General features: G+C 46.2%; 2 protein-coding genes across 3 annotated transcripts in view; one reads left to right on the top strand and one right to left on the bottom strand.

Annotated features, from left to right (window-relative positions):
• Positions 1-3,430, bottom strand: part of LOC8038035 (DNA-directed RNA polymerases I, II, and III subunit RPABC3) — a 109,369-nt gene extending 105,939 nt beyond the window's left edge. Inside the window, exon 1 of the mRNA XM_029986708.3 lies at positions 3,298-3,430. Within this exon, the coding sequence (XP_029842568.1) occupies positions 3,298-3,370 (73 nt within the window). The 5' untranslated portion in view covers positions 3,371-3,430. The remainder of the gene's footprint in view (positions 1-3,297) is intronic.
• The window catches only part of LOC8038037 (protein UBASH3A homolog), a 47,973-nt gene continuing 31,760 nt past the window's right edge, over positions 3,369-19,581 (top strand). Inside the window, exons 1-7 of one of the 2 annotated variants that reach the window (XM_029986706.4) lie at positions 3,369-3,852; positions 4,356-4,409; positions 6,183-6,369; positions 9,852-10,047; positions 12,516-12,614; positions 16,470-16,639; positions 17,997-18,205. In XM_029986706.4, the coding sequence (XP_029842566.1) occupies positions 3,749-3,852; positions 4,356-4,409; positions 6,183-6,369; positions 9,852-10,047; positions 12,516-12,614; positions 16,470-16,639; positions 17,997-18,205 (1,019 nt within the window). In that variant the 5' untranslated portion in view covers positions 3,369-3,748. The remainder of the gene's footprint in view (positions 3,853-4,355; positions 4,410-6,182; positions 6,370-9,851; positions 10,048-12,515; positions 12,615-16,469; positions 16,640-17,996; positions 18,206-19,581) is intronic. The other variant, XM_042287132.1, reaches the window with a different exon arrangement.

The following is a 19,581-nucleotide window of genomic DNA, read 5'->3' on the forward strand; positions in this document are numbered from 1 at the left end:
ATACGATCGAACCAATCAATGCAAACGTGAGTTTGGTGTCGCCGGTGTATTACCTGCAGCTGTTGTTATGGGCATACTTGCACGCATGTATCGACAAAAAATACCACCAACAAAAACTCATTTTACCACACACGTACTTTGGCGGATGATTAAATTTATACAAATTTGTACAGTCTAACGCCCGTCTGCTTTTAAATGGTGTCATGTACAAACGGGGCAATTTAACGAGTGGCGCGCGCGAACGTCCACCGTAATTTCGAGCGTGAGTAGGTGCGTCGCCCCAGAAGGAACGAATGGAGGGTTCCGAAGCCAGCCTCCCCCGCGAGAGAATAGGCCAAGGAAGGGGGGATTTTTCCGACGAGCGGCCAGCTGCGTGCCGTCCTTGGCCGTGACACAGCAGAGGTAGTCCAACGGCAGACGGAGAGGCGCCAGCGCCGCAAGGAACGGACGCCCTCTTTTTTTTTCAAGATGGCCGCCCCTGGCTGGCAAGAAGCCCGGGCCTGAGCCGAGCGGGGAGCCAAGCCCAGCAGCCAACAGGACGCGCTGTTTACATCACACGGCCGGGTGCCGCAATAACGCCCCACTCCGCTCCGGACAGCGCGAGCGCCAACAAACAATCGCCCGCTCCTCAAAACGATTCGAAAAGAAAAAGAAAAAAAAAATCAAACAAGAAAACATTCGTAGTTACGTGCGAGGAACACTGAGAGTCTCAACTGTACACGGACTACAGAGAGGAAATTGGTACGCCTAGACTTGGTAGGAAATTAAAGGGCAGCGATAGAATTACTTCCACAGAAAAGCCGCGCGTGTACATACCTCATCCTATCTGGCACGAATTCATGGTAGAAATTGAAGCGCACAATATTTTTCGTGTTTTTCCCATCGGCTATTTAAGCCAACGACGCGACAACCCTGATACTCGGACTCGTCGTTTTCTCAAAATTTACGCAGAGTAAAAAGTAAAAAGAAAGCAGAAACCAAATCACGGGAAACCAGAAGGTAACGCGAGCGGAAAAATATGAAATGGGAAAAAGAGGTGAAACTAATGACGAAAGGAAGAGAGAGAGAGGGGGGATGCGCGCGCAGGCAGGCAGGGCAGCCAGCGGTATGAATGAGCGAACGAACTTGACCTTGAAAAGAGCGCGACCGATTTGATGGTGCGCTTGCCGCTCGCTGGGCCGCGGCGACCGCCAGAAGGACATCCAGGAAAGGAAAGTCCGCCCAAGGTACTAGCGTCGAACTGACATTTGCCCAGGGAAATTGCCGACGGAGGCGAAAGAAAAAGAAAAAGAGCGGCTCTGGGAGGTGACGGAACAGCTGTTGCTAGTCGTGAACGCAAACTCCCAATGCAAGGTGTCCGTGCGCGCAGGATACAACACCTAACCGCGACAGCTTGACGAGTCTTGCACACTATGACGTCTGCGTCCGACCTGCCTGACTAAATTAGCTAATCAGAGAATTGCCACTTTTTTTTTCTTTTTGGCGGTGCCGCAAGTGCGCCAGTTTGACCAGCTTGACAACTCCCACAGAGGGCTTTAAAAACATTACCGAAAATATCCAATAGAGCAATCCCGACTACTGCGGGGGTAAACGAAATATATATATATATATATAATAAGAGTAAGCGTGCTACAAATATTTACCCACAGGAAAACGTATTCGCGTCGCGTGATCCAAACAAAAACAAACCCGACCTGAGAAGAGAAAAATGATAGATACCCGTACCGGTGTCCCAATACTGCACCGATCACTTGTGAGGACTTTATCGGATATGATAACGCTCGAGCGATGCGCTTTCTCCACTGCAATCTACGGCGGAAAAGCCACGAGCGGCATAAATCGAAGGGCACCCTTCGAGAAATCGGGAAATTCGATACAATAACAAAACGCCGCACCTGTACGCCAGAAGACTGGTCGCGTTGTCACGATCGTGTGTGCGCGCCTGCCACTGCGCGCGCGGGGTCCTACGTGGCGAAGTTCACGAACACTCACCTTCGCGAAGGTTCTGCCATGGCGGCCGGGTCCGGACGCTGCGACCGCGACCTCCGAGCGCGGACCCGGGCCCAAAGTAACTGCGTCATTTCTTCCAAGACTCGCCCAAGCGCCGACGGAGGGGGAGAGAGCAGCCTTTTTCACACGAAGCTGAGAGCGACTGAGAACGCGCCGTATCATTGGGACCCGCTGGTTCTCTCCTCCTCCCGCGGCCGCCGCCTCCTCCCCGCTCACCGCCTCGTGTGTCGTCACCGGGAAAACACTTTGCCGCCGCTTCGGCTCTCTCGAGCCGGCGCAGCAGTGGCGCTTACGTAACCCATTCCCTACCTCGCTATTTTCCTCCACTAGGCTTTTGTGTGAGCCCCTCCAAACCACAATCCAGCCAGCACATGTTTTTTTCCACTCCATCTCTCTCGCAAAAAATCCAATCCAAACATCATTAAAAAAAAAAAAAAATCGATCCCCAGTTTGATGTTTATGTTACTGTTCTTCCCATGTTCTGTCGTTGTTGTACCCGAGCTCATGCTTCGGCCCCGAAAAGATGGCGAACGGTGGCGAGCTAGGCGGAAAACGCCGCTCGCGGAAACAGCCAGGAGACCAGCTGATGCCGACGCTCGTTGACAAACAAGTGGCTGCGCTCACTGCGGAGGAGCCAGCGCGCAGGCGCGCGACTGCCTGCCGCTCACGCGAGCGACGGAAGGGTACGCGGGGAACCTGAGATCCCGGGCAGTAGCAGCAGCAGGCAGAGATAAAACAGGATAAAATAGAAGGCGCGATTCTCCGACACGCAGCTGAGGTGTTGATTATGTCGTTCAGGATACCGCGGAACACTGTACCGCGGATTAAAGCCCATGCATCACGTGCTTCCACGTGCGCGTGCAACTTCCAACCTAGCGACAACGGCAACCTGAGATTGTGCCAGTTCTCCCAAATCAGGTGCTTCCTAAAGTGATATCTTGATTAATTATAAGCGTGTATGATAAGCATTTGGATGTCAACAGAACGTTCGCAACACGGATATGACGTTCTCTCGCGCACCGGTAGTACGTCAGAAGCTTGGCGGCAGGTATCGGCAAACATAAACGAGACTGCCACATGCACTAATTACAAGCGCGTGACTTTTAATGAGAGTATTTAGGTGTTTTGCGAAAGGTTAGTAACGAATCGGCTACGTTTTCATTCATTCGCCGGCGTGCGTGCCACATGGCCGTAGCTCGCGAAGTACTGAGTGACACTGAAAAGCCCCTACATTGAGTTGTGGGGCTTCGCAGCTAACAACTATTTGGTATGAAGTGACAAACTTACCTCGGTCGAATTTCTTTCCTTCGGGATCAATATCTTTTACATCGAAAATGTCTTCAAATAAAACACCCGCCATTTTGGATACTGTCACGCCCCAAGTGGCCGATCGAGCGTGTTGTTCACTACGTTCGCAGCGTTCGCAGCGATTTAACGAAACAAGAAATGGTATCGATTTTCTTTCGTGTTAGTGTAAAAGCTATCTTTATTTTTAATTGACAGAAGTTTTATTTCTTTTAAGTAAGCTTTACGTTTTGTTTTGTACGGTCCGGAAACGGAAGCCGAGTTTAGTCGCAGCAAGATCAAAAAGTCATCGAGATTTTTTTGCGACGATGCTTTCAGGGCGTTATCGGAGATAGAGGGTAAATGGTGTCTTATCGGCAAAGTGTGCCGTTGCAGCGTCTCCACACCTTAGGAGCTGCGTCTGCCAAGCCTTGAAACGATGTGACAGAACCGAATGGCTGACCCCCCGCCACGCAGAAATGTCGGCAGCCGGCCGCACAGGCAGCACCTCTCGCCTATGCAAGTGCTCTTGCAAATGGGCTTTCCAAAGCACAGGGCGTAAGTTGAGCATGATTTTATCGCACCCGTCCTCGGGCATCGCTGATGCGTGCAGTTGTGGCGCCGATCGAACTCGAGAGCGCTAATGGGCCATCGTGATGCGAGTCGGACCTAAGCTTCAGCTGGCGAAGCGTCGGCGTAGGTTTCTGCCAATAAAAGATCTACGGCAGAAGGCGACTCAATTGGCTTTTCATGACCCCGAAATGTGCGGGAAAATTGCTAATATCGCTCATAAAATACCACAGGGGTGTCCGTTGCCCGGCAGTTTCGGCACCGTAACACTCATTCGTCTGTGATGCTTTCGCCGTCACGCCTTAGCATGTATACCTTCCTTTCCTTTTTTTTTTTTTTTTTTTGGGGGGGGGGGGGGGGGCCGTTTACTGCATCTTATTCACTTCATTTACCTTCGATCGTGTCTTAGATAGGCTTACTTTATGTAGACGTTCCTTTTTTGTTTTTTTTCTTTAACGAGCCTGATCTTGTGTCTGTCTTTCTCATTGCAGGGAGAAAGCTTTAGCTGCAACGGGAGACAGAGGTGTGCAACTCGCCGCAGATTGGTAAGGGGATTTCCACGTGCATCAGCACAGAGCACAGATTCAACGGTTGTGTCTTTTGAGAGTCAAACTAAGTCAGGTTGCTGGTTCCATATTAAGTTTCAGCTTGGAGCGTTGCTAAGCTGAATTTACTAGTTTTATTTGAAAGAACAGGGCGCACATCACTGTCGTCCCAAGAGCTACGCATAGAGGGATTCTACACGGCGGAGTAGCTTCACCGCACCACAGAGTAATGTTACAGACAGCACAGCGAGTAAACGGGGGAAGGCACAGTGGTTGTGACAGTCACGGGTGGTTGGGGCGCGTGTGATACCAACATTGCAGAAGCTCACTTCCTTCAGTGAGCTGGTGCCGAGCACGTAGGCACGACGTTCAGCCGCTCGTCGTGTATGGCCGTGATGAGTGTATGGCTTGTGCAACTGTTGCAGTTGCCTATGAAGTGACGTGGAACCCGCAGACTGTCCTCACGAGCTTCGCTGCCGTGCTCTGCCGGAGACTGTACTCGATTCAATATGAACCTTGTTCTGACTATTTCTGCTTAGCTGTGGCTTTGCTGATTTTTAAACATTTCGGAAAAAATATGCATACTGTAACGTCCCGAAAGATGCCCCACCCCTGAAAGATAGCCCACCCCATATTTTTGGCAGGATGTGCTTTTTTTTTTTAGAAACATCAGAAGATAGCTCACTTCTAGTGATTGCAGGGCCCTGACCAATGGTGATCTCGGCAGAAATGGTCTGTTACTTAGCCAGGAGAGGAGATAAGCGAACATTGCTGACTGGAAAGGACAGTCGTCTTTGGTTCGTTGCCCCTCAGTGCAGTCGCAAGTTTCGCAGGTCACGAAATCTAGAACTAGCATTTTTTCAACTTCCTTTGATTGCACATCGAAAGTTAGCCCTCTCCATATTTTCACCCAATTTGCTTTCACTTTTAGGTGGGCCACCTTTCAGGATATTACAGTAGAAAAATTCCTGGCCCCTTTCACCGCTCTGTATAATCCGCAAACACCTTTATCACATCAACATTTGTCTTTGGGATATCCAATTTAGCGGAGGTCGCAAGCTTGAGAAGGTGCTTTTCATCAATCAAATATGAGCCTTGGTCGAACGCTGATACAGCATTTGTTTTCAATCTGTGTCCCGCGTTGGCCTTCTTTTAAGTGACACAGAAAGTTCTGCACTACAGCTTTGTTACCCAAAAAGTGTAGAGTGGAGGAGCTGACGTCACATGAGGAAACTTGTGCCGCAAGCACCTAGGCGGACATTTTACGGCGGTCTAATGAACTGTGGGCATGTTAAGAGTATACTCACACTTTGATCCTTAGCTCACTTTTAAAGGTTATCTCCGGTCAATTTTTAATTTGGGATTACGACTGTTTTCAGTTTAAGCAGTGTCCCTGAATTACGAGGTACAATTTTTTTCTATATAGTGTGTAGTCTTATAAGTATCACGGCTCAAAGTGTGGTTCAGGTGCGTCTACGGCAAATCCAAAACTGTTTGCTAGAGGGATGGCAACACTGATCATCAGCCATACGGTTGTGACATAACGTCACGGGTGCTGCGCCAGTGTTCCCTGTCGGATCTCAAAAATCGGTTTTAGTGGAGTATGCGGCTTCGTTTTGACGTAATATTTCAGCTGTGATCATATTTCGTGCCACTAAAACGATACCAGTCATTTATTTTGGTTTTGTTTTTAACCAGAGTTGACTAGCTTACCAGCAGACAGCATTGTTTCTCTTTCAGTGTTAATACTTGTCGCCCTTGCATTTCCTGTAGGTTGCTAGCGCACGTCAATGACCCCACATTGGACGACAGCACTCCCAGGGAATACATCCTTTACCTCTGTCCCGTCGGACCTCTTCTAGAACAGCTACAGAAATTCTTCCTCCAGTCGATGCTCCAGTGCGGGCGGAACGGGGCCCACAATTACCTCCCTCACATCACCCTCTGCTCCTTCTTTCAGGTAAAGTATTGGACTTTATTGATGGTGCTGTTGCTTAAAGGGGCCCTGCAATCCTATTTAAAGGGACACTGACAGGGTATTTATGCTCGCCGAGGATTTTAGTTGTTTGTGACATGTGAGAGTCCAACTACCCAGAACGTAATTTGCGGCTCGAATTTCGGTTTCTTTCCGCCTGAAAACCACCGATTGAGAACTGGACGGTTTGAGTCGCGCTCACTCTCTTTTCCGTGGTCACGGGCCGTTTTCTAAGGTTTAGACGCAACCACCAAATTTAATCAAAGTCGTGGGTCATTGAAGGCACACAGTCAGTACTAAAAATATGAAACCCACTTTTTGTGGCTTCCATAAAGCTTCAAATACGTTGACTAAAAAAAAAAAAGGTTGCACAGACAACCGGAAGTATTCTGCGCATTCACTGCAAAATTCTCAAAATGGCGTCAATTTGTGTTTCATAGTGGGACTCGCGGGTGGCAGCGAATGACGGGCGTGGGACCTCTACTTCAGATTTGTCATTCACGGTACCGGCGAATTCTGTCTGCCTTCGAAAGAAAAGTTTTGGACCGATCAAAAGAATTTATATTCATCCCGACACGCTTGACCAGTAAGCAGATTGCATGAAGACAACGCCAAGTTGTCGTCCTTTCTCGTGGCTGAAGACATCACTCGCTCAAACGTCAAGTACGAAGGGAAATCGACAGCAAACTTTCCGACGTACACTTGGCCCGCTGCATTACTACAAACAAAAGAGTTCCTTCAGTAGCTCAGTGGGAAGACGTCTGCTTCACACGCAACGGGCATGGATTCAGTTCCTAGTAAGGGCATAAAATTTTTTTTTCAAACATTTTGCAATGTTTACATTACTTTTTTTCTTTTTACAATTATCTCTGAAAAAAAAAAAACAATTGTTGTGAACGATGCGTCGCTGAACTAAGTGGTATGAAATTCATTTTTGGCACCTGCGAACTCAATGTAGTCACTTTCCACAAAATGCAAGGAGCATATGAATCCGGTAGCGTCTGCTTTCCAAGGTTCCCGTAACTGTTCTACAGGAATTGCAGCCGGCCATTAATCCCGACCCGTTGATCTTTCGGAAACTTGTGCACTCTGCCGCACAATATGCCACTTTCAGATGCAGGATAGTGAGGCAGCTCTTCATGCAACATCTTGGGAGTATTCTTTTCGGAGCCGATCGCGGGAATTCACCACGGGCACTCACTACTAATTGCCAACACTTAAATGTACAAAACAACTCATCTTGAAGTACAGAACAGCGTGCGTAACAAACATAACTGCAAAGGAATGGCACGGCAAACGAATCCCGCAACACATTTCGTCCGCTGCGCACAAAAGAAAAAAAAATCACACTAATGGGTGTAGTTACGTGACTTCTGCCACTCACTCTCCCCTCTCCACTTCTCCGTGCGGTGCAGGAGTTTCGGCTTCGAGCAGTTGCGTTTTTTGGCTTCATTAACAAAATATGTGACTCTGTAGCAAACTATTAATTGGCTAGTATTCCGACACCATAATAAATCGCCTAACAAAAAATTGAAAAAAAAAAATATTTTGGGGGTGTCAGTGTCCCTTTAAGCGTCTACCTTTTTTGCGGTTTCCACGTCTCTTGTGGTTCGGGCAGCCCAGCGGGCACGGATGGGGTAACTATATATGAGTGCGTCATATTTTAACCGGACGACGTGGAAACCACCTTCTCCTACGGGGTCGGCCCGTGGTGCCAAATGCGCCGCCATAGGAGGAGGAGGTTTCTGGTCAGCTTCTGCCTTACGACTGGTCAAAGCCGCTAAAAGATGTTTTTAGTTGAAATACAAAATATAAGTGGCGCGAACCGTTTCAGTTTTGAAAGTAGCTTTTGTTCAGTATTTTAGATGAGAAAGGAAGCAAATGCAGTTTAGAGGGTATGAAACCATCGACATACCCGCCACCAAGCGGTGGAAAAGGCGGCGCATACTAGAAAGGTGTAGTGGGATCAGGCGCCGATGCGCGCCACGCATTGCTGTGAAGCGGCAAGCATAGAAAGGTCCCAGATGTACGCAGCGGCGTTACAGTCGAATGGGCTGGAGGATCCGACCGGTTTTTAGCGTTCTGAAGGCCTTCAGCGAGCAAGTTTGGTTTGCAGTTTGGCCGTTTGGCGGTTTGGCAGCGCAAAGTGGCTCCCGTTCTGCACTGACCTTTACCCCATGTTTGCTGTCGTTTGTGGCCAATCAAGTGTCCTGCCGAGTTAGTGTTTAGTAGAACAGCAAATGCAATGCGAGCTGCCCTGGTCGCCCGCTTCATCTAGCCTATCCAGCACATGCTTTAGTGGCGCCCTCTTGAGCCAACAACATGGAGTGCGGAGCCGTGAGCGCTCGCTGAGCTCACTACCCCTCCTCTAGTTCATGGCCACCCAAGCCAGGGCCAGGGACGTCATGGAAGAGGTTATTTCTTGCTTGTTTTTATAATTTTAATTTGCCTATAACTTTTAAAATAAACTGAAACTGCCATTTATGAGCGACAGCGGCAACCAGACAACCGGCTTGCCAGTTGTCTGGTTGCTGTTGTCGTTCATATATAGCAGCAATCTTTCCAGCCTTTACACTCTTGTGAAAACCAGAGTGGAAAGGCCGAATTTCTCTAAGCGGTCGTCCTAGAAGTCGTCCTTGAGGTCATCCTAGACGTCGTCAGAGAGGTCGTCCAAGAGGTTGTACAAGAGGTTGTACAAGAGGTCATCCTAGACGTCGTTTCTAAGGTCGTCTTAGGCGGCGTCCTCTAGGCGGCGTCCTTGAGGTCGTCCAAGAAGTCGTCCTAGACTTGCTTATTGCAGGTCTTGCTACTAGAGTTCTGGGCAACAGATGCGATTTTATAGTATAACTTTTGTAATGTATGTCATAGAAGCGCATTTCATCACCCGCGCAGGGACTGCTGAAAACGGCGCTTGAATATGGAGTGCTGCTTCACTTAGGTTTCTGATATAAAAACTGTTAAGCAAGATTGCAAGGCTGAAAGTACCTCGGAGAAGTTACCTCGGAGACACACTCATTCCTTTACATGTGCAATGAGTCTTAACTGTGTGAAATTAGTTGGGTGCAAGGAACATGTTATAGCTAATTAATAGACATTTCCTTAGCAAGGAGGAGAGTGGGTGAATATTAGTCCTGGAATGAAATGATACTCTCTTGGTGACCTCTGGTACCCTTTATGGGGAAAATATTCACAACTGTGAATAAGGCACCAGTATCCAGTGGCAGAAATTCAAAGTGGGGAAAGGATGGGGTTTTGCGCTTATTTAACTCACCTGCCAGAACTATTGTGGCCATGCATCTAAAGCATTAAACAAAGAAATGGGGACAAAAAGCATGGACTTTGTCACAAGCATTTACTTTCTGCAAAAAGAAGTCTTGAGCTGAGCAGTGCAATAATATTTATAGTTATTTCTAACTAAAGCATACCTAGCTAACTTCACAGTCAAAACGTTCCATGATCGTACGCAGGCCCCGGACGACGGAATTGCTCACTTGACGCGAGCGTTACAGCATGTGGTGGACAAACTGAAAGGAGAACTTCCAGACCACATTAAATTGGAGCACTACACGTCCCAGACCTTCCTGGGGCTCTTCGTCGCAGAAGAACACAATGACGTCCTCAAGAAACTGGCAGTCCAGTTTATGAGGGAAGTTTCCGAGTTCAGTAAGTGTACTGCTTTTTTGTTTTGATCTACATGGTCTACATGGCTCAGTCAGGTGGTGGTGGGAGACATTCGGGTTGTTGGTCGCCCATAGAGGTGTTGGGATCCAGTGGCCTTTGGATTTGTGCCATTATTTTCAGGTTTGGATATAAAATTTCTAGGTACAGTCAGCCTCCAGAGAGACATTTAAAGGAATGTGCAATTTCCTTTCATCTCTGGAATTTTAACATAGTTGCTACTTCATTCAGACTTTAGTTATGGCACCACTCCATGTAGGACATATTCACAATAGACCGATTTCACCGGCAAGTCTCGCTACGCTGCCTGTGCCGCGATGCATTGTGGCACCTTTAGCATCTACACAGTAGGGCTGGTGCAATCGCAGGTGGAGATGCGGTAAAGATTTGGCCGACGGCCAGCCTCGCACGGAGGGCGTTAGCGGTGTTGTTCCATTTAAATTCCGCTCCGCGTTTAAGGCAGGTTTCACGTATTGCATTCCTGGCTGCAGCAACAACAGCACCGGACATGAGGGGGCCGGGTTTCATAGCTTTCCAAAAGACTGGCAGTTGAGAGAGAAAAGAATGGATTGCCAAAGTTTACCTAGCTGGCAGTAAGAGACAGTGAATGAGTCTGCTGTGCTTGTTCGAGAAAGCTAGGTAAGCGACGTTGGGTGTGCAAAAACAAACTCTCGCAGATTCTGATTGCCCTGTTGTTGAGAATGGATTAGGACGAAACTGATAGAGCCTGCGGAGTGACCTCTGGGTCGGAGGTGCCGTACAATCGTGCTTGGCTCGGATCGTGTTTGTATCCCGATAACGCGCGGAATCTCGTGTTCGGCAGCGATTCGTTGGAACACACAATCCGTCTTTACCGGTAGCTTTCTGCATCATTGTTTTCTATGTTTACAGTTCTTCAAAGTTTGTGCCCACGACTGGTCACACAAAGCGAAATTATCAAGCTTTTTTTATAGCCTTAGCTCGTTTGCCAAATGCACACACATACGTCGTATAGACGCCTCATACACCTAAGGAGAAATCTGGCGAGCTGGTACCGCGAGATATTTTAAAGTCGGGGTCAAGGTTGAAACATAGAACAGAAGCACGACATAAACTAATGTCGGTGAAGCATATTTCTAACATGTAAACTAATGTCACCTTTACAAATATACCCCAGAATTTTCTGCCAGAGCAAAAAGCCAAATTAAGAACAATATAAAACAGGTTGCGCAACATGTAATGCACCACAAAGCAGGAACGGCATGATCTGAATGTCCACAAGGGCAAATGTTGCTCATCACATTTGTTAGCAAACCCTATATGTATCTAGTATGTCGCCAGAGCTCGCACTAAATGCTAGCCTCGTCTTTAACAAGCAGTCTGGCGGGTCTTTCTAGTTACATTGACAGATGTCGGGCACAAAAGATTGTGCAACATTGATTGTTCCTTCCTGAAACGTGTTTGTGAACAAAACAAAGCGCACATGCAAATCAATCCCGCAGCTAACATGCGTGCCCCTGAACAGCATCACGGCTCAAAAAAGGTCTTAATTAACCCGTAATTTGTTGCTCAAATGGGATTGAATGAACCCATAGTGATATTCTACAGTATTCTTTTCTATGAACTTTGCGGACAAGCCAGTGCCCCTTTGAGTGGGTCGTGTGTGCACATAACTGGTATGGAAAAAAAGCTGGACAACAAACTTATATTTCCCTTGAGTGAAAAAAAAGCGGAACACTTCTGCTGGTTCTGGCGGTGTCGTACGTTAATAATAGGTGAACAAGGCGACGGCAGCAGCTGGGTTTTGGACCTGCATGTATGCACAGCCTCCGCACTTTCACCGCGTCCGTCGCATTCGTGGACTAAAGTTATGGGGCACCCAAGGTGACTTGCTCAAGTTTGCGCATGCGCCAAATGGTTGGTGAGATTGGTCTATCGGACGAAAATGCTCGAGCCGGCAACGTCAGAAGTTGTCGGGGATTTTTGCTAGTCCCGATAAATCTCTCTTGGGACTGCGATTAAATCGTAAATATAATCTAGATTTATTTTATGTCCATCCAAAAAGTAGTTTTAAATTGGTGCTGCAGAATGGACCGATGAAATGGTTGGCCGGTTTCTCGGCAGCTAGAGCAGTGCCTGTAGGCCATTGATTAACTTAAAAAATGTGTCTGAAATTTAGAATCTCGCACCTTTGCCTCATGAGATGCATTTCTTTGAATGCGAGCAACAGTTTTAGGTGTGGCCACGTCCTGAGTTGGCTTTGGGCTGCCGACATGACTGCATGTCGAACATAACAGCAACCGCCAAAACCAAATTCACCCTCCTAATGACTCACAATTATCCCCTTAACTTTCAGTCCGACTATTTGTGCATCTTTTTTTTTTCAGCCAGTGTGACCAGTTGCATGCCATTTTGTAAAGGAGGAGTTGTCACCTTAGCACTACTAACCACTCCTTGTCTTTCTCTCTTTATAGTTGTGTCAGAAATCGGTGCTTTGGATGTTTTGGGGACATGCTTTCCGTGGTGTTCAGCCACATACCCTTCTCTTAGCAAGACTGCTTCACGAAGCAGGCGTAAGCTGGCCCCTTGGCTTCATTCCACTCTTTTCTAAACTCCCTCCCTCTCTCGTAAATTCCGTGAATTCTGTGTTCCTGTATAAATCGCTGCCTGCTTGAAGACTAACAAGGCTGCATGTACTGTTTGAATGACTGAAATGCACACATATATCGGCATGCAATTTAATCTGCCAGGTGTTCATAATAAGCGTTAATATACAGTGTTGTTCCTTCCACATAAATGATGTGTGCTAAAGTTTGAGTACTTTATGTGAGTCACAGTGGCAGGTGAAAGCTAAAACTTTTTTATGGCAGGCTTGTGTCTTTCAGAATCACAGGGCAGGTATGAGACAGAAAGTCAGAGGACTGAGTATTACCTCTACCGCTGTAGATTTAACATCCAACAAAACATTTCCAAAAATTGCTTCTAACATAGGGCTCCAGAAACATTTTGTTTTATAACCTTTGCATCCTATCACTGCCGCCGATTTGCCGTCCAGGCCGAGATTGAACTTTTAAACTTACATAATTTCTATATAAGTTATGTCCCAAAAGTAATAAAAATTAATTTACTGTGGTCCAGAGCACCATATTCTGCAGATGTTGCGTCGTCCATGACACAGGGGCAAGGATGAGGAAAAGAACTTGCACAGTTTCACTCGGTGCAGCAGAGTATGTAGTACTCTGCTGCACCAAGTGTGTCATTCAACTAAAGATGTAGAACCAAATTTTGAATGAAACTAAACAGGAAATCATGAAAAAGGCTAGACACGGTTCACACTCCAAATGAAGGTACCAGATTGTTTTTACAGCGGAGCTTAAGGGCTAGGTTCCCCAAGACCGTGTCCATGTATGTTGACAGAAACCTGCCTGGACAGCTACCGCCTTCTATAAGCGACGGCGGCAAGCACACTACCAGTATGGTTTCCGCCGTCGCTCATAAATGGCGGCAACCATTCCAGCTATAATAGGAGAATGGATAGTTGGGCACGTTGGTGGGAATTCATCGTAGGAAACAACGCAAAAAACAGACGACGACGAAGAAGAAGCACACAGTGTATCGAGTACAGCTCCGCTGGTCTTCTTCACGAGACTGGAAAGGCTGGACGTTTTCTTCTTTTCTCGGGCAGGAGAAAGCTCTTTGTGTTTTTAACTTGCATATGTGGGTGGCATAATTCCAAGACGAAGTGCCAAAGTGTGCAGTGGCACACAAAGAAGGCGAAACCCGTACGAGAGCATGTCAGGGGTGGTATCCATATTGATTGTTTGTTCTTAATCATGGCAGATTGGTTTACAAGGAGCGTTTTTATCATCTGGAGGTACAGTCACTGAAAACATGTTTATTGTGAGGTGCTTGACTGGCTGCTGAAACGAGTTGTGCATGTCCTACTGGATGTTGCTGCATCTCTAATCCTGCACCGTGATAATGCATGCAGCCACAACACACTAACAATATGGGAGCTTCTGGCAGAGAGAAACATACCTGTCCTTCCCTCACCCATCCTACAACCCTGACATGGCCCCCTGCAATATCTTTGCATTTTGTAAAAGGAAAAGACTGTTAAAGGTTGGCCATCACAAAACTCTCAACCCTAAAACACTGCAACAGTTGCGCTGACCACATTCACCGATGAAGACTCAGCACTACTTCCAAGAATGGCAGAACCACTGGAAATAGTTTGTGCTCGCCAGGAGCCTATTTTGAGAGAGATCCAATGTAATGGTAAATTGTATATCTACATGGGCCCTGATAAATTCATCCTCATTACTTTTGGGATGCACCTCTTAGTAGTGTGAAGAGCACAAGTATGTTTCTCTCGCATACACTTTATACGAGGCTTCTATGTAAAAATGTCAAGATGTAAATATTGTAACAAAATAAGTTGGTGGCCTAGTTGGTTAAACATCATAAAATATTAGCACAAAAGAAAGGACAAGGGAGGACGGGACAGGACATTTTAATGAAAGCAAAAAAAAAGACGAAGATAGGTTTATGGGAAAAAGAAAAGGATTTAGAAGGTGCTCTTCGTCGTTCGCTTGCGCAGGAATTCTGAGGCAATTGCACGACGAAAGAACTGTAGAAATTTATGAAGCCCTGGCCATCGCAGGTAGGGGTGAATCCTGCATAAGCACACCATCACTGAACTGGTCACCCAAGGAGCTACAATATCTCCTTATCTCCTTAACTTTATTTTTAACTTAGTTTTTCTGCTCAACCTTTTGTTTTCAAATTTAAAAAAATAATTTTACCTTTATATTTTTTTATCTTTTAATTTTTCATTAGCTTTTTATTTTATCTCAGTCCTCCTTCTAAATCCTTTTCCTTTTTCTTTTTTATATTAATTTATCTTCATAATTTTCTTTCGTTATCTTTTCATTAAAATGTTAGTTGAAAGTAGTGTCTGTCCTGTCCTGTCCTCCCTTGTCCTTTGTCTTTCACGCTTATATTTTATGATGAAAAAATTGTAGTTTGACTCGTGATATGAAAAATGTTTTGTGGAGGCAAATGGTACTGTTGTGATCTTATTTGTACTTCAAGGTTTTCATCTCTAATGTCAAACATGCTCTCTGAAAGACTTACTCTATCCTCTTCTTGCACAAGTTTCTTCTCTAATGTTTGAAGGGTTGGAACATACGCCAGGGGAAAACATTCTGTTTATTATTATTTACGATAACTAAATGACATTTCACACTTTATGGTGCTTGATCTCCTCTTTATGAATCTGGTGTTATATTTTATATAGCCTCTTTTTTATGTTCTGGATGCAATGCACATACGGGAAAAAAAACATGTTCTTGCTGACACATGGAGCATGGTAACATACCTGAAAGAGCCCAGTAAAATGAACTAATTTGCTTCCTTTATACCACTGAGTGCAATGAACAACAAAACAATGTGTGCAAGACTTATTCTACTTTCAAATATTTAAAAATCCAAAAGTGCTTTTTTCAAGTGGCTACCAAAAGTTTATTAAATTTTTAATAAATATCAAAATTATACATTCTAACAAAATCTATATAGTTGCATTCTACTTATTTATGTAGATGCAAAATTTGGTTACTGATAGGACAATATTAAGAACAAATATTCTTACGTGCAAACTGAAGATGCCCCAAAATTACTTTAAGGGTAAGACACATTGGAATATTTCCATAGATCGGTAGCGATACTCTTTCGCGGCGAGAAAAGGAATATTTTGTAATTTTCCATGGGAAATTGAAGCTACAGAAGACTGTTATGAAGAGCAGACGGCTAAGCCTACTTGTCAATGTAAATGTGTTGGCAGGCGACGTCACAATTTAAGAAACCACGCACAGAAACACAGAAAACATGCTCAAATTTACGCCATTTTAAGTTGCGGGGAGGCTTTCAAATTCATACTGTCAAATCTCGTTAATTCAAACTCGAGGGGGACCGAAAGTTTGTTTGAATAAAGCAAAGTTTGAATTACCAGGAGCTTCTTCCCATAGATATGCATAGGATGGGACCTGCATGTTAGTTTGAATTATCCACAAGTTTGAATTAAGAGAGTTAAAATTAATGAGAGTCGACTGTATTTGACTAATTAGCAGTCATAACTGACACTTAATATTTTTATACATTGAATAGGAAGTTTAAAAGACGGTAAAACACTATAATACACAAAATCACATTTTGCTAAATATTGTTTTTCGACCCGCATCCCCCCATAAGGCAGCCTTACAAGATAAGGATATAGGATAGGAAAATTAGCTTCTTTGGCTGCAGGAGGGTTCAAAGGTTCTGTTAATTGGCCAGATTTGATAAACTGGGATTGTCTTGTCTCTACAATTACTGTAGTAGTTTGTTGTCTATAAGATGGGAGTGACAGAGTATTTATGCCCCTTCTGCAGGCATTCAGGTGGAGCCATACCTGAAAGCTCTGCACATTACCCTTGCCTACCAGTTCCAGTTGGAACACTACTCCGTTTTAGAACAGCTGAGCCAAAGCATCGACACCAGTGCATCAGCCTGCTGGGAACTCAGGCTCTACTCACGCGACACCAGGATCAAAGGCAGCGAGGTACTGGAGGTCTTTTTTGTCTTTGTTTTAGTACTGTGGATGACAAATGCTCCCGCTAGATTGTTTGGGATAAAAAGAGATTGAAACTGGGTTTTCTAAGTTTGAGATGGTACGTCCGGGTACGGAAAATGTGCTACGGGATCCTGGTTGAATAGTAGATTGAGCCAGATGTGTTTATGTCTGGTGTTGTTTTCTTCAGCTACTCCACATATCAACAGTTTCGTACACCGTAACGGGAGGCACAGGCACAACTTTAGAATGTGCTTTTCTTGCACAAGTGCTTGTGCGAAGTTGTTACTTTGCGGTGCTATGGTCCTGCATTCGCGATTCGGTTTCACTGCTCAGAACTTGAGAGGTGAAACGCAAGTCATATTTTGTAGTTAGTTAATCAGCATTGCCTTCTTACAGTTTATGGCTACCATTTTTCCTAAGGTCCCCTTTTGACCCTAAAATGTACCGCTATTAATTGCTGCGCAAACGTTTGAGACACTTTCATCGAGCCCGTTCTTTGAAGAATGCAGAAATAGCTCGGTGCTGCTCTGCTCCACCGCGAGATCCCCAAGCGTTCCATGAGGCACTGTGCATTGGTGCAAATAGCGCAACTTTTTAGCACATTATGGGGCTTTACTTCTCACATGTCCCTCCCCCCACTCGCAATGTCAACCTTTTGTGACCTTTGGAATGGGGCATTTCTGTCCTCTCTGGGCATTCCCCGTTACTTGGGAAAGAGACTCTTCATTTCAAGTCCGGTCGCCACCGCCGCACAGTGCTTGCAGTACATATCGAGAACACCACCCTATTTTTCAGGTTATTCTCAAAATCGCCTAGACAACTTTTTTTTTTTTTAGTTTAGATGAGCACACATGTTCTAACATAACTTCGGGAAGCATTCAGAAGAGCGTGTGCTATGCGAAGCGCAAGTTTGTCTGCTTCTTTTGCAGGGGCTGTGGCGACGTCAGAACGTCGCCATAGCTCTCATTGGCCCCGATTGAAGGATAGTGGTTAGACATTGGGGCAGCTTGCTTTAAGGTCTACCCACTTCCCTTTAATTGGAGCTCGGCGTTCTGACGTCACCACAACCCCTGCAAAAGATGCGGACGAACTTGTGCTCTGCATGGTTCCCGACGAGCCGAAAACAGCGGGGCATCTTTTTCGACCTCCCAGCCTCCGGCTTGTGCTCTTTGCCTTCCACCGTACCTTAGCTGCATGTGCAAGCTTGAGGCTCACGAGATATCAAAGCATCATTGAAGGTAGCATGATCACGCCGGATGGGTGGAGGACAGCCGGGACTCGTCCTTGGCGTTTTCGTACTGTCGGTGACCTCGGCGATCCACGTCATGACATTCTCTCGCCGCAGGTGCACAAAGTGCTGTACTCGCACGTGCCAAAGGAGCCCGACGAGCTGGAGCTGCTCATCGGTGACTTTGTGTACGTGAGTGGGGAGCACCTGGGGGCTGCCACGGATGGCTGGGTGGAAGGCACCTCCTGGCTCACGGGCAGCACGGGCTTCTTGCCAAAGAACTATATCGAAAGGACCGCTGAGTCCGACGCCTGGACCCTGCACAGGTGAGGCCACGGTGGCTGGTGGGACGGTTTGCTACAGGTGGACTGCTGCGGTGTGCATAATGGTTCACAGCTCTGAGAAGTGAGGAGGCTATTCCAACTTTTTGCCGCAGACGGACGGCAATGTGTTGCTGGAAAATGACAAGTTTAGCTCGATGACAGCAGGAGACTTCTACTATGTGTGTGAACTTCACGAATCTGAGCGTGACATCGCTGAGGTCTTTCGATGGGGCCACCGCACCCCATATAGGGTGTATTAGAACTGGGAGGTGTGCCATTTGCGTCAGCATCTCCGTAGAAGCTGGGTGTTGTGTGGCCCAATTCTGCCGCAGGGGCCTGGAGTGGCGCCGCCAGTCACAGCGGGCCAGGAGTCCTATCGGGCAGCATTTAGCGAGGCTGGCTTAGGGCATGGGGGTGGGACTACTTGTTTAGCGTTGTGTGTGAAGAGATACAATATTTTGTGGCCGCTAGCTCTACCGAAGAGAAAAAGGACTCGCAACAATGTCAAATACAGCGAAGAAAAAGACGTAGCTGTGGTGTTTTGTGTTGGGGCGCACCGCCGGCTACATCACATGCAAAGAGGAACACTTCTTGTTTCGGACAACAAGCGACACTTCTCTGTTCGCGGAACGGGATTGTCCCATTCAAAGGGGAAAAAAAAAAAACTGGTGCAAGGAAGAAAAAAAAAAAAAGAAGTCAAAGAAAAACGTGTTGCAAGTATGAGATGTCGGAGAAGACAAACTTCTCGAAGTAGGATTGCTCTTCAATAAAGACAGCATCTGAAGTTGCTCTATTTATCTTGCCGCTCTTGGTGTTTTTTTGTCAGATATTTCCTGGTCTATAAGCTCAAGCTGAGGATGAAGAAATCAAGAAATGCTCACATTCATTAATCCATGCTACAGAAAAAATATGTAGTAACACCAGAGCAAAAACAAGGCATTTAAAGGTTAGCAAAATGTACAGCTGCCAAGAAAGTAATTAAAGAGCTTGAAATTAAAGTGGAGAGGAAAGCGTTGCATGTCATATTGCTGCGCGCAGGGCCAAACAAGCAACGCTAGGTCACGGAACTCTAGAAGACTCGCATTTATTCTCACTTGGGCTTAACTTTTATCATTTCGTACTAGTTTCTTGTTCACGAAGAAAAAGCCTTCTCACGTGCCCGGCCAAGATTCGCCGTCCGGAGAGGTATTCTCTACAGAGAGAACTTAAGGGACAGCTACTCGACGAGGCTCCTGGTAATTCTAGTTTTCGAAAGAGATCTTCCAAGCCTGCCACGACGACCCGACATCTGGTCCCTTTGGCTACAGCAGGAATCTCGCAAAGGATCCGAGAGAAGTACTACTGGCCCAAGCTCCCCAAGACTGTCCACCTCTACACAC

This window comes from Ixodes scapularis, unplaced genomic scaffold, assembly GCF_016920785.2.
Source record: "Ixodes scapularis isolate PalLabHiFi unplaced genomic scaffold, ASM1692078v2 PGA_scaffold0__279_contigs__length_252992795, whole genome shotgun sequence".
NCBI lineage: Eukaryota > Metazoa > Arthropoda > Arachnida > Ixodida > Ixodidae > Ixodes > Ixodes scapularis.